At 41.3% G+C, this 16,213-nt stretch overlaps 1 protein-coding gene across 1 annotated transcript in view; it reads right to left on the bottom strand.

The window, feature by feature from the left end:
• Nucleotides 1-737: 737 nt before the first annotated feature.
• Nucleotides 738-16,213, bottom strand: part of SNX31 (sorting nexin 31) — a 32,322-nt gene continuing 16,846 nt past the window's right edge. The window contains 9 exon segments of the mRNA XM_071803903.1: nucleotides 738-1,760; nucleotides 5,482-5,541; nucleotides 6,582-6,659; nucleotides 8,486-8,569; nucleotides 9,364-9,570; nucleotides 10,227-10,322; nucleotides 10,901-10,970; nucleotides 12,820-12,907; nucleotides 14,556-14,646. Coding sequence (XP_071660004.1) covers nucleotides 1,566-1,760; nucleotides 5,482-5,541; nucleotides 6,582-6,659; nucleotides 8,486-8,569; nucleotides 9,364-9,570; nucleotides 10,227-10,322; nucleotides 10,901-10,970; nucleotides 12,820-12,907; nucleotides 14,556-14,646 — 969 coding nt within the window. The 3' untranslated portion in view covers nucleotides 738-1,565.

Here is a 16,213-nt window from a genome sequence, read left to right as displayed (position 1 = left end):
GCCCGGGCCGCTGCTCCCGCCAGCGCTGCCCCGGCCGGAGGTGGAGGCGCAACACCACCCGCCCAGAGCCCTGGGGGCGCCTCCCGTGGGCCGCAGGCCGGCGGGCAGCGGCGAGAGGGCCGGTCCCGGGCGGGGAGGCGGCTGCTCGTCGCGGAGCTGCCGCCGCCCCGGAGCCGGGGTGGGTGGGGCGCGGCCTCCGCCGGCTCCGAAAGGCTGTTTGCAACCCGGCCTTGTGCTTCGAATCGCTTCCCCCGCCGGCCTGCGGACCGCCAGCAGTGGGGGCGATGAACTGTACAAAGCTCGCTCGGGCGGTAACGGGGCATCCAGAACCCCCGGCCCCTCGGCTCCCCGGCAGCGGGAACGAACAGCGAGAGAGGCACAGAACCGGGACAGGTGGGACAACAACCGAGCAGAAGGGGAAACAGCTTTAATGAACAGAATCAGGTCACTGATTTACATTAAAAAACCCTCAAAAAGTGTTACCAGTTGACTTTTTGTTAAGTAAAGGAAGCAAACACCACGAAGTTGTCAAAACTCTGCCTCTCAGGGGGCTATATTTCTGACACTGCTGTGTGTGCTAATCCACACCACCACAAAAACCAGCAAGGTAAAAAAAATCAAAACCTGGAGGTTTTGTGAGGATAGGTAAACAGGGAATTAAAAAACAAAACAAACCCACAAAATAAACCCAACCAAAACCCCAAAATGTAACAAACAACAACTCACCCTCCCCCCAAAAAAACCAACAAACCACAAACAAAACGACAACAACAAAACCCAAACCAACCAAAGCCACACAAAGAAACAAAACTGAAGTTGTTCAACTTCCTCAAAAACATTAGTATGGCTTTTTTTTTTTCCCCTCGCTCACTTGCTGATTCTTTACTCACACCTGATCCGGCCTTTCACAGCAAGGAGAGTAAGAAGAATCTAAGCTACTTCAAGGCTGGGATGGAGTATCGTGGATTTGGCACTTTAGTCCTCCTGCAGTAGCAAATGACGCAGTGATGTGGTTAATGGTGTGTCTACCTTATGCAGCTACCTCAGGAACCTTCTTATTCCTATGTCACAGCTAAAACAGCTCAATTTCTGATGCACAGTTAAATACATTCAACTGGCAGCCCTCCCCTCACTGTGCCAGCGAGCACACCATTACCTCCACTCTCCCAAGCCTAGCAGCTTTTGAATCAGCACTGGTGGTACCTCAAGAGGGCAACCAGGGCACCACAGTTCGTTTTGCTTGAAAGGAATGACCCATCCTGGGAAGGGGAACGATCATAGGAAATAGGTGCCTTTTCCACACAATGTCTGGGTGGCAAGAACCAGCTCAGCCACGGCAATAATTACACCAATACAGAAACATTATAAACTGATACATAAATACTTTTTCCTCCCATAACATTGTAGCCCCATTTCTAATTAACCCACCCCTTTCTGCCCCAATGATTTCAATCTGGAGGAAAAAAAGCCAAAAAAGCACGTGTGCAAGATACTGCCAGATTCTCAGCACCCATTCAAACTGGCTTGCCACAGTTGTAAATACCATGAAGAACAAGGCAGAGGAATTACACTGAAGAATTTTTTTTTGCCCTTCTAATCCAAGGTTTCAACAACAGTTTTATTATTCCCGGAAAACTGATTTTGAGAGACAGTATCTGAAATAAATTAATCACAAGTCCTCTTATTTTCTCAAACACAGAGTCTTCTTCATTTGGCATAATGGAAAATCTTTTCCTTGATATAAAACCTGAACGCACTACCTGCAGTGAAACAAACAGGTAAGAGTATATGCATTTCAATAATTATAGATAGAAACATAAGGTAGAAAATCTGACACAATACTGTTTAGGTGCAATGGTTGATCTCACAGAATCACAGAATGTTAGGGATTGGAAGGGACCTCAAAAAATCATCTAGTCCAATCCCCCTGCCGGACCAGGAACACCTGGATGAGGTTACACAAGAAAGCGTGCAGGTGGGTTTTGAATGTCTCCAGAGAGGGAGAAGGAGAAGGAGTAGGAGACTCCACAACCTCCCTGGGCAGCCTGTTCCAGTGCTCTGTCACCCTTACTGAGAAGAAGTTTCTTCTCAAATTTAAGTGGAACCTTTTGTGTTCCAGTTTGAACCCATTACCCCTTGTCCTGTGATTGGTTGTCACTGAGAAGAGCCTGGCTCCATCCTCCTGACACTCACCCTTTATATATCTGTAAACATTAATGAGGTCACCCCTCAGTCTCCTCTTCTCCAAGCTAAAGAGACCCAGCTCCCTCAGCCTTTCCTCACACAGGAGATGCTCCACTCCCTTAATCATCTTCGTTGCTCTGCACTGAACTCTCTCCAGCAGTTCCCTGTCCTTCTTGAACTGAGGAGCCCAGAACTGGACACAATATTTCAGATGTGGTCTCACCAGGGCAGAGGAGAGAGGAAGGAGAACCTCTCTGGACCTACTAACCACCCCTCTTCTAATAGACCCCAGGATGCCATTGGCCTTCCTGGCCACAAGGGCAGGCATTTTATGTTGGCATTTCAGAGATGACAGATTTTTTTTTTTTTTCCTGCCGGAATAGAACACAAGAAGAGTTGTTTCTGCTCTTAAGGTTTATTGCAATGTACTAAATACGGTACAGATTGAATGGCAGTTCCAAATGTGCCAGCCTTGGTGTTATTTGGCATTATAGGTACTTTGCCTGCCTGCTAGGCCTTCTGAGTTAGACTGACTACTGCTAATCGCACATTCTTTAACCGTAATACCTACATAAATGATATCTTTCAACTCTACAGGTTATCATGTACTGTCTGAAACTTCCTACCACCACATCATCTGACAGGAATAAGCAGGCAAATTATAAGCACCCAAGGTATAAGCAGGCAAACTATACCCTTACATCGCATGTATCTGCAGTTTTCTGTTGTACTAGGAAAACTTATGGCACAGATTTTTCTTCTGCCTCTTGCAACATGGTATTTTGATATATATATGTAAAGCAAATGTTCTGAAAAACCCTTCTAAAATGGTCCATCACAAAGCTATGGCAACCATATTGCAATGACTAACATTAAGGCATTAGAAAACTGGAACCAAATTTTGCATAGATTATCTCTGTGGAAGTTATTTCATAGCTTTTTAAAAGGTTTCTAAAAGACATAACAGCAAAATTGCCTAGATGCAGGCACATTGTACAGCACAGCCTCACTATTTGCAAAGTCCACCTGTTGCATACCAGTTAAATGATTTTATTCTCAATTCAAAAGATTGTTCTCGATTTTCCTACTAAATCTTACTGCTGCACTAAATTATTCAAACAAGAATTTACAGGCTGTTATGCTGATCTAGTAGTATCAAGACACTGCTACGGGATCACAAAGAAAACCAAAGTTAATTTTCATCTCATGAGTCAGCAGAAAATATTTGGTGTAGATTTTCAGAGTCTTTGGGCAGAAGTCAAACTTTCTGCCAACTCAGAGCAAAGACTTGTAAGACTCTTAGGGATACTAATGTCAAAATTATGAAGACCCAACTCAAACAACTTTTTCAACTGCGAATGTGCAAAGATACACTTTTAATACATTTTTCAAGTGTCTTCTAAAGAGAAATGGAGGAATATTAAAGGGAAGCCTTGTATATGGTGGTGAGACCACATCTGGAATATTGTGTCCAGTTCTGGGCCCCTCAGTTCAAGAAGGACAGGGAACTGCTGGAGAGGGTCCAGCGTAGGGCAACAAAGATGATTAAGGGAGTGGAGCATCTCCCTTATGAGGAAAGGCTGAGGGAGCTGGGTCTCTTTAGCTTGGAGGAGACTGAGGGGTGACCTTATTAATGTTTACAAATATATAAAGGGTGAGTGTCAGGAGGATGGAGCCAGGCTCTTCTTGGTGACAACCACTGGTAAGACAAGGGGTAATGGGTTCAAACTGGAACACAAGAGGTTCCACTTAAATTTGAGAAGAAACTTCTTCTCGGTGAGGGTGACAGAGCACTGGAACAGGCTGCCCAGGGGGGTTGTGGAGTCTTCTACTCTGGAGACATTCAAAACCCGCCTGGACACCTTCCTGTGTAACCTCATCCAGGTGTTCCTGGTCCGGCAGGGGGATTGGACTGGATGATCTTTTGAGGTCCCTTCCAATCCCTAACATTCTCTGATTCTGTGATCGATCGTCTTGTCTAATAACACAGCTTGCTGCATGAAGATCTAAACCAGTTTAAATCTGCTGCATAAGATGAGGCACAGCACACCATGTCATTGCTGTTTAACACAACAGTGTACATTGACTTGCTTTATCAAACAATTCCATTGTAATTATCAGCTGTAATTTTCTTATTTCACCGAGTTTCACATCAGCAGTCAGACACTGCACCAGCACAACACAGCTGATTAGGTCGGTGCGTTTATGTTGCCCTGTCCAAAGCTGCTCTCCTTACAAAGGTGCATTCACAGTCCCTCTCACAACCAAGGAGGTATTTTAAAGAATGTTAGAGTCAGAACAGCTGCCTCAGTCCTAGAGTGACACACAACTTAGTCCTTGCTAAAGCTGTACCACAGCGAGGCCACTGAACCACATCCTTCAGACTTCATCACAGATGCAACTCTGTTCAGAAAGTGCTGTCTCCTTTATTATCATTCGCAAATTATTTGTGAAGACCAAAGGCCACACCTAACCTTGAATCTTGTCTCTGGTAGTGACAAGAGCATTTCAAATAAAAGGGCAAGAAAACCCACCACAAGGGTTAATCAATTTGCTGACTGAAAATGACTTAGTGATTGTGTTTATGCTCTTTCTGAAGATATAGCAACATTACTTTTTTTCTGAATTCAGATTAGATTTTGGTTTTCTCTTTTAGAAATATTTCCCCTTTGGCCAATCAGACACCGTAATAGAGGTATTCATTTTAATTCACTTTACATTATTCCCTTTCCATTATTTCATATTCAACAAATGACTTGGAAAAGCAACATCTTTTAGCCATTCAGCTATTCAGGAACTACTAGCTATGAATACTGATTTCAGCAAATGAACTTGGAATTACATCTTTTACATGATAGAAATGTATATGTATAGATAGGTAACATTTTCTACGTGAGTAGAACTCCCAGCTACAGGGAAAAAATGAACACATGAACAATCCTGGTGCAGCATCCAAGTATAGTCTATAAACTACATCAACAGCTGCATATGGATATACACACATGATACCTGTATACATTCTGGCTTTCTGTAAACTTCAGATGTCTCATTCAGAAATACTTGCAACAAGCAAATAAAATTAAGCAAGTTGTCATTAAAGCCAAACTAAATTTTTTATTCATGTCTATTTCTTGCCCTCTTTTTTTCTTCCAAAATTCAAGTTTAACTCCTTTTCCTACCCAGTAAAGTTCCTGCTACATTTATTAGTAGTCTGCCTAACCAGAAAAACAGAGGTTGGGCTAAACAACAATAGCAAGCAAGACACACTGTATTTACATTTTGGAGACACTCACTAACCTGCTTCTGTTGGATGCTGGGTTTCTTACTGTTTTATATGGACTCAGGCATCTTGATCTGCTAAACAGATTGAAAACTTTAAACTTACAATAAAGCTTAAATGCTCCCCCAAGTACTCTAACAAAATACACTGAGCAAATCAGCATTCAGTTAAACCCAGTGGAAATAGTGTAGGAAAAGAACTGGCATATTTACCCTTCTCTCATCATTCTGTTTTAGTCCAAGCTACCTAACTACTATCAATAGCTGAGCAGTTAAGTAATGAATGCTCATCTTAATAATTAAGCTACAAATAAACTTAGAATGAGAAGAAACACCAAATCTTTTCCAAAATGAAAACTGTTTTTTTCTTCTGAATCACTTATAGCTTAAAGCTACGAAATAACATGCTGTTAATTGCCTCATTGCTCACTGTCATCAGCACGGGTCTAGAATATCACACATGTTCCTTATTTCTCTTCAGAAATTAGCAGACATTCAAAACTTTTGAATATCACAAGGTTAAACAAAGGCATTATTAATGATGGAAATAATTTTTAAAAATAACAAGTATCTAAACATATTTTCATCCATAAAGGCCTACACAAAAGAGCAGAAATATTTTAGCTACAAAGCAGATTTTTGTTTTATTAAAACTTGTTTAAAACAAAAAAAGTTTCTCAGTGTGAATGTCACAGATCTCAAATTGGCCTAACTTTGCAGCAGATGGAGCAAGCAAGTGAAGTGGTAAAAAAGTAAAAGCCAGAAATTGAGACAACAGGGTAGCGCAGAACATGCAAAAATTATGCCACAAATATCCTTTATCACATGCAGCAAAAATTCAAGTCAAGGAGAGAGGATACAAAACAGATTATTAAAACTGTGATGATAAACCATCAGAATATTATAGATAGATAGATAGGTAAACATTCAGAATATTATTTCAGTAAAAGTAAGTAAAAAATGTAGTTTTTAGCCAATTAACTCTGTGCTGAAATGCTGGAACATGCAAGAACCTTTTCCTCAATGGGACTTTTCTCAGCACATTTGAAAGAATGATAGAGTAGCAGACTTATTTATTTTAAATACAAATTCAGATACCAATATACACACATGCTCACCATTTCTTGGCCTTCTTTGGCTGCCTGCATCATCTGTTCTGAAATAATTTTCTTCAAACAGCTACTGAGCAAGAAGGCCTAAAGAGGATAAACCAGAGAACATTCTGATTTCTTCTATTAAAAGATGTACTTGACTCTTTCATTCCTCCTCCACCAGAAAATTATAATCCAAAATTACAAGTTATTGAACCATTACGTCCCTAATTCAGTTAATTTTACTCTGTGCTTAACACCCTTACAGTGCATAGAACTAGCTGCAGTTGCTTGAAGCCCATCCTCAGCATGACTAACCCTCACGGCACTGCTCCAAGTGGAGAATAAGAATTTTTGACTGGTTTTGTGAGGCAAGTTATTCTCTCTAGTTGTCCATGGCTCCCACCTCAAAGGCTGCCAAATTACACCAAAGGCTGAGTAAGGTTCATCTAACATGGCACTATCAGCATCAAAAACAACAAATGAAGCAAGCTGGAGTTCTCAGGCACATAGCACTGCTGAAAATCAAAGCCCTGGTGGTTACACAAGATGGCCACAACTGTTTGTAGACCAGCTCACAACCACATCACAGTTAATTTTAATGGAGCAGTACACGTTCATACCACACACTAGGTATCTAGCAGAGTCACCTCTCTGAGAGTTGTTCTTCGTTCCTGTGCTGTCTGATGAGCACGTAAAACTCCTTGGGATGATGCAGCCCAGCTTGAGATCTGAATTGTGCCTGGGAGGTGCACCCTACTGCTTTCTCTCCAAAAGGAAGCATCTCAGGTAGAGCATCAAGCACCAAGAGAGGAATTAGACAAAATATCCTATAAGATCACTGCTGGAGGGGGGAGCCATCTCTGACTAAGCTCCAAAGCACCCAGTCTTTTCATTTTCTGCAGTGGGCTCTTGGATCAAACCCTTGTTTCGTCCACACAGTAGCATATTTCTGGCCTTTAGCTCTTCCTTGCATTTCTGAGGAAAGTGGGACACAGGTTTTCTAATCAACAAGTCACTACATCAAGTACAACCCCAACAGATTTCACAGGAGACTTAATACTGAGGTAATTCTCTTTTTTTGTTGTTGTTCTTCAACAGCAAAGGAACTACAAAGCTTACTGCTTATGACTCATGATCTCATGAAACTTAAGAGTGCCAGGAAATTAACACTTACTAAATAGCTGTATGAAGTGCATCATCACCCCAGACTTCAGAAGTCATGTGTCAGAAATTAAGCATTTTGATTTTGCTTGGCAAAGCCTGTCTGCTGCTGGGTGGGTCTCAGAGGCAAGAGAAGCAGTTGAGTAACAGGCTCTATACTTTTTATAGAAGCTCTGTATCTAAACTGAGACTGGTTCTGCCTTTGATACTGCAGAGTATAGATTATTTGCTAGGCAGCATAACCACAGATGGATGAATTCCTGGATACCTTTCTCTTTAAAGAATTGCCTGAAAATAGTGGGAGGAACAGCACCCTATAAAACCTTATTTAAGAATTATTTATGTGTAGAAGATACTTATGATGCCACATACTCGTACTCTCCATTAACCTGTGTTAATATGGCTTATATTTATATTTAAACAATAAGATTTATTATGGAAAATGGAAGCCCTTGACCTCAAGTGGGTCTGATCAGTTAATGTCTTTGGATACTTATTGAATCCAGTAAATAAACAACACCCTTCCACACTCCATCCCAGGCTTGTTGCTAAGTGCTAGACATTTATTTTCAATGGAGAAAAGAAAATCTTCCCCTTATGCTAGAAACTCAAATGCTTGTCCCCAGATAACTCTGTCCCTAGGCTAAGCTGCTTGAAAGCATAGCTGCTGCACTCTGGTAGAGATGGACTAACCATTTCTAAAGATCCCCTATGGCTGTAAGATTACATTTTACTCTGACCCTTTCCTAAAAGGACTGAAAACTAACCTGTTTTGTGTATAAAATTATCCACTGCCATGTGCCTGAATCGCTGTACTAAAATCTGAGCTCCAGAGCATCTTCATCACCATCCTTTGTAGTACCCTGGAAAAAACAAAAAGAAAACAGAAAAAACAGCCAAAAATCCCCCCCACAAAACACAACACCCCAAACCAACCAATGCACAGAAGAAACAACTAAAAACAGCATTAAGGTGTTCAGCCCTAAATCAAAATTAGTCAATCAGGTTCATTTTATACAGTATATAAATAAACCAGCTGAAGATCTGTACCAGAACATTTCTGGGGGAGGGAGCAAGTGGGAGGTAGGATGGGCGAGTCTCTACAAGTATAAAGCTGGCTAAAGCAGTTCTTTTGCTCCCACACAAAACTCTCTGCCAACTCTGCCTCCAACAGGAAAGCACAGGGGCAGGTAAAGTATGACATGGAATGCCAGGGAAGGGTGAAAACATTGCAGAGTAAGGCCAGATGGTTTACTGCTGTACAGGCCACCAAGGGGATAATCATAGAACAGTTTGGGTTGGAAGGGACCTTCAAAGCTCATCTAGTCCAACCCCCCTGCAAGGAACAGGGACATCTGCAACTAGATCAGGTTGCTCAGAGCCCGGTCCAGCCTGGCCTTGAATGTCTCCAGGGATGGGGCACCTACCACCTCTCTGGGCAACCTGGGCCAGTGCTTCACCACCCTCATTGTAAAACATTTCTTCCTCATGTCTATATTTCAGGACAAGTTTGAAGGGGAATATGACCAGATGGCAGGAATTTAAAACAGATCACCTCCTTCTTCTGAGACCTGCCCTCCCCCCAATAGCTGTAGTTTTCATGAAGAGAAAGTGAATTCAGAAACAAAATCAGTGAAGCACTTACAAGAAAAGTAACCTGCCAACTTCTTAACTGGTTGATTTTGAAGCTGACCTCTTTGGTTTGGTTAGTAGGCAGTTTTATGCAGCAGTTAATCTCATTATTCCCGACATAGATGTCAGTTGAGCAGCAGCCTTCTTCTGGATAGTCACAAATGCAAGGATCAAGCCGTACATATCCATAGAACCACACTTCTTAAATCAGCTCCAGAAACTGCACCAAAAAGACAGAACTAAAGCAATTTGCTGTGAAGACAAGTGAAATCTAGGAAAGCTGGGGGGGGAGGGAGTAGGCATAAAAAAGAGCTGTAAGGCAAATCTTTCAGATTCCTACTACTTTTTCTCCTGGAAGGACACAGATTGACCACAGTATGTCAATGCTTGATTCAGAGAACAACTCTCACAGTCCAGACTTAGAAACTTGATTATTTGGGTTTTTTTTAGCACTGGATATGATGAGCTGAGTCTTTTGGATGCTTAACAGATACGATGATGGGAAGAAATAAAACTAACCAGTAAGAAATACTGAGAACAGCAGTCCCAGCAGCCTGAATTTCCATCTGATTTCCTAAACTGGATGACAAACCTTTGTGCCTGAGTTTAGCAAATAAAGACAACTAGGATTCAGTTAAAAACTTCTTTATAGAAGGAATCCAAGTCATTCTGTTGGGGTGTTTTAAAATGCTAGCAGAGATGGGAACCTCCTTTTCTATTTGGTGGCTCAGTATCTGACCAGGAAATAGGAGATGTGGGCCTCTAGCTCAAACCACTCCACAAAACCATACTCTAATTTAAAAGTTACAGACTCTAGTATCATTGCTTCAAAAAAAAAATCACTCCTTTGATCTCTTCATATTGTTTTTAAAATACCATTTTACCTTTGTTTGCATTTTCTTGTAGAAATTTAAGTTCTTTCATCTGCCCTTCTGTTGGTTTAACTCAATTCTTCTTAATTTCCTGGATTGCCTTAAAAGAATTTTTAAAAATAGCAAAAAAGTCAGTAAAAATGTATTTACTTTCACACACAAACACTCAGAAACACAAAGTTTGGGTTTTGGGTGTTGTATGGTTGGGTTTTTTTTAAGTCCTTTGATTTTGTGACAAGTTCACTCTACACTGTTCTTTCCTCCTGAATTAATAGTTTTCAAAGCTACTAAAACTCAATGCACCTATTGTTCAGAATACAAATGCTGTCATATTATAGCAGAGTGCCTACACATAGAGATATTCAGATAAATACATACACATAAAACCAGAGTGGACAGACACCTAAATATGTCCTTTTTGTGCAATACTTTTCACATGCAGAAAACATAGGCAAGTTAAAATCTCTATTATATGAGTTTGGGAAAAACAAAACAAGGTGATCAACAACAGCTATACCCAGCACTTAGAAAAGCACAACAAAGCAGTGTTGAACAGGAACCATTTACAAATGTTTCAAAAATTCATACAAAAGACTAATTAAAAAAAAGGTAAAAAATAATTTAAAAAATAATGTGGAAAAGCTAGCTTTTAAAATTCTGAAGACTATTCAGTTTTACCTGAATATATAGCAAATCGAGCGAAGCTCTACAATCCAACAGCAGCATATCAAGAGAAGGGTCCATATACTTTTCCATGCCAGAAGAAAAAAAAATAATAAAATATTATTATATGCTTCTAAATATGGCATTTTGATTTTTTAGCTAAATATAATGGGAGCACAATCCCTAAAGATCCCATTACAAACAGAAAAACAAAAAAACCGACACAACTGACCAAACACCAGTTGTGCCCTTAAAGTGTGTACTATATTCATTCTTTATCCATTGTAGCAAAATGGAAGTCAGGTTATTCAATCTCTCCACTTTGAATTTGATGGTACCAAACATAAGTCACAATTCAGAACTAAAGCTTTCCTCCTTCTTTTCTCAGACAAGTAGGGTTTGCCCTCGTCAGAGTCAGCAAGGCTCTCAGAGCAGGCAGTGCCATGCTGCAGTGCTGACACATCAGACCCAGCCCCAAGCTGCGTACAGCAGCTGCAGTACCAACGCCTGTTGAACTGCTGCAGGATCAGATCTGGAGAGCGGCAAAGCAAGTTAAATATTCAGTTATCCAAATACCCTGCTGCAACAGCTAGCTTGAGCCATTTTATTGACAAGCAGCTTGGGTAGATCTATGTGACAAAGAGAGCAGCATGGGCTCCATTGCTGTTACGGTTGTTATTATTCACGTGGCAGGGCTGATCCACTCCTGCAGCCCAGGAACAACCCAGAATCTGCCACTTCTCACCTCTGAGCTTTGAGCAGTGCTGGCTGGAGAAGTATCTACTCAGACAGTCACTTTGTCACAGCTTAGTACCTTAAGCTTCTCCACTTTATAAGGGCACACAGAGGGAAACAGAGAAAGCTTTGTAGAGGCCAAGGTCTAGCCCAGTAGATTTAAACCAGACAAGCTGCAAGTATGAAACAACATGTTTCTGTGTAGCTTCAAGCCAAGCAACCTTGCCCACTGCCACCAACAGGCATGGTCTGTTCTTCCTCGGCTGCTCCCAACCTTGGTCCTTGCTCTGACATTGATGCAGTCAATGCAAGTCACTAAACATGCAAAAATATTCCCCTTTTTCCTTTTTCATTGTAGGGAGAAGGAGACCAGACCACAACCACAGCAGTGAGCCAATTAAACTGGCTCAGGTCTACTGCCTAACTGTACCCTCAGGGCACTGTGTGACAAGTGACTTTGGCACCAGACTCCCTGTCCCCAGGGTTTATCCTCACCCACAAGTCAGCACAACCGTTTGCTGCACAGCAAACAAGACTGGGGAACTGATCCAGGCCAAGAATAGGCCAGCAAAACCAAATAAATAAACAGTCAGTAATTTATTTTTAGGCCAGGTTAGCTCACCAGTCCAGTTCACTGCGTCTGCCCACACAGTTCTACCAGCATGAGTTCAGAAGAGCCCAGTGTGAGCAAATGAAAGGTGAAGAGTGCTCCGCTGCTCAGGCCAGGCCACTTGCCAAAAGAAATGCTCAGACTATGGCCTCAGGTATTTTGTGTATCAGTATATAGAAACAAGCACTTAAGATAGAAAATAATCCATCTCTGCCCAGAGTTGCAGCTTGCAACTCAGAACTCAAAGTTCTCTTCTGTCTTCTTTACAGGTATATTCCCATTTGTGGTCACTGCATTATGCAGGTATAAAAATGAGGAGGCAAGCAGCCACAAAGCACCTCTCTATAGATTCTGAAAGAGAGAAGCTAGCCGCAGTAAAGGACACCTCAGGAATATGACAGTGATAAAATTTAAAACATACAGGGCCACAGAAATCAGTCAATTCCAATAACAAATTGGCCTCAGAGAAAAAGTCAAACTGCTGAGGCTTGAAGACTTTGTAACCAAGTTATTCAAGGGATTTCTTGCTCTGCTTATGTAATAGCAGTCATCACGCATCTTGGTAGTTTCTCTTAGGCTTCTTGCTCATCACTTTCTGATCCCAAGCTTACAGTGCAACTCTTTCATGCTCTGAAGACTCATATATGGAAGTTCAAAGTCTGCCACTTTTTTCACCACTGGGAAAAGAAGAAACACAGAGACATTTGGTGAAATCTAGTGGAAACAGTTCAGGTACTTGCATTAGATCAGCTAGTGCTGGTTAGTAACGTGCTTTTGAAGGAGAAAAAAACCCACAACTTACTTAACCAATATAAATTCTGGGGTAAAGTAAGGTGACAGGTCAGCTATCTTCCTCACTTCTCTGAGTCTAAACTTATATAGCTCCATTACTTATAGAATATCTCTACTCTCTTAAACCACACTCTTATGGAATATACTTCCCTCAAAACTCAGCTAAGCAGTATAGACGTTTCTGCATTTAAAGGACATGTGGATGGCAAACTTCCAGGACTTGTGCTTTTCTTGAGTGCAACACCAGGCAAGAGCCCTGTAACTAATGCACAGCAAGAAAAGCATGTCACTCTCCAGAGGTCACTGCTTTCCTGTGCACTTTTTAAAAATTATATGTCTAAAGGCCCAAGCCTGTAAACATTTATTTCTAAGGCAACACCACAATTCAGCAGAACACTTAACATGTGATTTTAGGCATGTGAGCATCCAAACATTTTTTGGCAGTGGGTTACAACTGAACTTGATGTATTTACAAGGAATATCAAAGATGCATAGAAATCTAATCAACTGAAAAACTTTTCTATTCTCCCGTGTATTTAATTATGCCACAATACAAGGCAAATAAATCCATCTGGAACTGCAGTAGAAGAGCATATAAAATCTGTTGTATCCAGACACGTTAGACATGTAGTAACAGCCAGGGATCCTGAGTACTCAGATACCTTTCGCAGCCTGAGAGAAGGGGGCAGGGGAACGATAAATAAAACAAGACACAGACATGGAAGTTCCTGTTCCAGTGAGTAAGCCCAACTCTACAACTGGACCTTCACCTTGAAAAGGTTCCAAAGAGCATTAACATCTTTATGCCATTGGGAAGACTGAAAAAAATCAAAATGACTTGTCAAGCCTGCAGAGAGGCTGCAATGCCTCGCTTCGCTCCGGCCAACAGCAGAGACCGTTCCCTTCCCTGCTGTGGCTTGAGACCAGCCTGGTCCCTGGCCTGGACCTGGCCCCATCCACACACCCGCCCAAATGGGACATCAGGCCAACAGGGACACAAAAGCCCCTTCACATTGTATGACCATAAAGAGACTCACAACCATGATTTGCAGCTCGCTCAGTACCATCATGATTACAATTAAGTTTCTATCAGCTAAGAAAGGAAACTTGTAATGATACTAAGGAAAGTTAGCCACAGACATTGTTTATAAATATAACAAAAGAGTTTCCTGTCCCATTGTTAAACTCAGCATGTGATCTGTAAATTAAGAACCGTTTTAACTAGGTAAGGCCATCTGATTAAAAGCCTATCCAGAAGTTCCCATGTGATAAAGTTGCTACATCTTGTCAACTGAAAGGGACATGGTATTCATACGTGAAAGTCTCACCCCTGCAGCACAAGACTCATTGCTGTACTTTGCTCCCCCCTGCCCCTCTTTCCAAGCCCTGCGGGCAGAGGCCTTGAGGGGTTTTATTAGGCAGGACGAGTTTTCAGCCTCAGCATGCTCATGCAAGCTCTGTTCAGGCTCAGTTACTGTAGCCATTTAAAAAAAAAAATTCCAAGGGAAGGTTAAGTTAAGTACCTTGTAAAACTTCCCAGAGCTCCATCATCACAATCTTGAAAGAAAAATAAGCTAAAATATTTTATTAATTCTCTTGATAGTTCCATCTTGTACAATGTAACCTTTCAAAATAAAGAAGGTAGGAAGTTTAGCTATCCATTAGCATGAATATGGAAGAAATGTTCGGTACCTATTAATGTAACTTAATTGTTTTTAAATTTGCCCTTCTGTCCCATTTAAGTGCCCATTTAAAAGCAAATATAACCATTCACATATTGTAGCATTTCAGTTCGTGAGGAGTTTCAAAGGAACATAAAAATGTAATAAAATAGAAAATGTTTTCTACTCTGCCATGCATTTAAGTATTCTCTAATGCAAGGCATCTGCCACGTTATTCTAGACCTTTTCTACTAAATCCTCAAATCCTGTTGTACAGTAAGCACTGCATACTCTGAACTAACAACATTGTTCGTGAGCATCACAAATACAATTTTTTTAGAGGATTTGTGTGTTTTCCAAGCTGAGAGAGTTCTCTGCGTTTTCTAGGAAATATCTAGATGTTCTGCCCCTTTACTGAAAGCATCAGTCTTACTTGTATGGTTCTACAATTCTGCATGAAGGCTTCTGACATGAGCAGACTTGAGCTCTGTTGAGCTTTCATTACTGACAGTGCATAAGGAGAAAAAAATCCTATCCAGCTTGACATGTGGATTGTTTTTAGTTTGCTGTGGCCTTTCTACATCTTCTCTGAAAGAGGGTAGAAGTTGCACCAACAGAACAATGCAGTAATTATTTGCAGGACCAGCTGCACAATGCGATAGCAGGGACAGAAAAATCAGGCAGAGGTGAGGACAAAGAACACTGAATCAGATTGGGGAAGTTGTCTTGTTCTGTTTTAGGTCCTTAAAAATCAATGCATAAGTTAAAGCAGCCATAACATAGAAGCACAGTGCCACCAGAGCATTCCTAAATTTTGCAGTGACCATAATCTCTTGAGTTCACTCAGGAAAGTGGTGGGGTAACCGTAAGAAAACTCTCCACCTCTGAGAACACACTCCTGTCACAGTAAATCTGGCAGATTGTGCAGCCTGAGAGAGGCATCATGCTTTGGGTAGAGAAGCTGGACTTTCTTTCTCTGAGCACAAGGTGGAAGTACTGGCTTTCAGTCTTTTTCCAAAGGGTGGCAATCCTGAAACACTTTCAGCTCTGTGTCACAGTGACAGCATGGTCAATTCACTCATTGCCACAGATCAGAAGGGTTCTCTCCAGCAGTATTGGCTGGTTTAAAAAGTACACATGATTTGTGCATGGGAAAAAAAAAAAAGACATCAAGCTAAATATAGTTTGGGAAGAATTGTTCTAAGTTAAAATTAAAGAACACCTTCACGAGGTTTTGCTTATAGTTGTTAATATCAGGGCTGTTACCCGAGAGGGCAGCAGAGCATAAAAATCACTTGTCTCACACTCAGTTCAGACACCACGTATGATGGAAGAAAGTTTCAGAAGTCCAGACACAAAAGATAAAGCGAATATCAGCACCACCATTTTTCATTCTGTTTGCCTCTGTGCTAAGAAGTCCCCACAAATTACTTTAAGAAATTAGCCAGAGCTTCAACATGTTATCCCTTAGTACCATGATACCAAGCATACCAGATGGCATTTCCCAGCAATGTCAAACACAGATCTCAG

The sequence above is a fragment of the Patagioenas fasciata genome, chromosome 2 (genome assembly GCF_037038585.1).
Source record: "Patagioenas fasciata isolate bPatFas1 chromosome 2, bPatFas1.hap1, whole genome shotgun sequence".
Taxonomy (NCBI): Eukaryota; Metazoa; Chordata; class Aves; order Columbiformes; family Columbidae; genus Patagioenas; species Patagioenas fasciata.
This window is presented reverse-complemented; position numbering and strand designations above follow the sequence as displayed.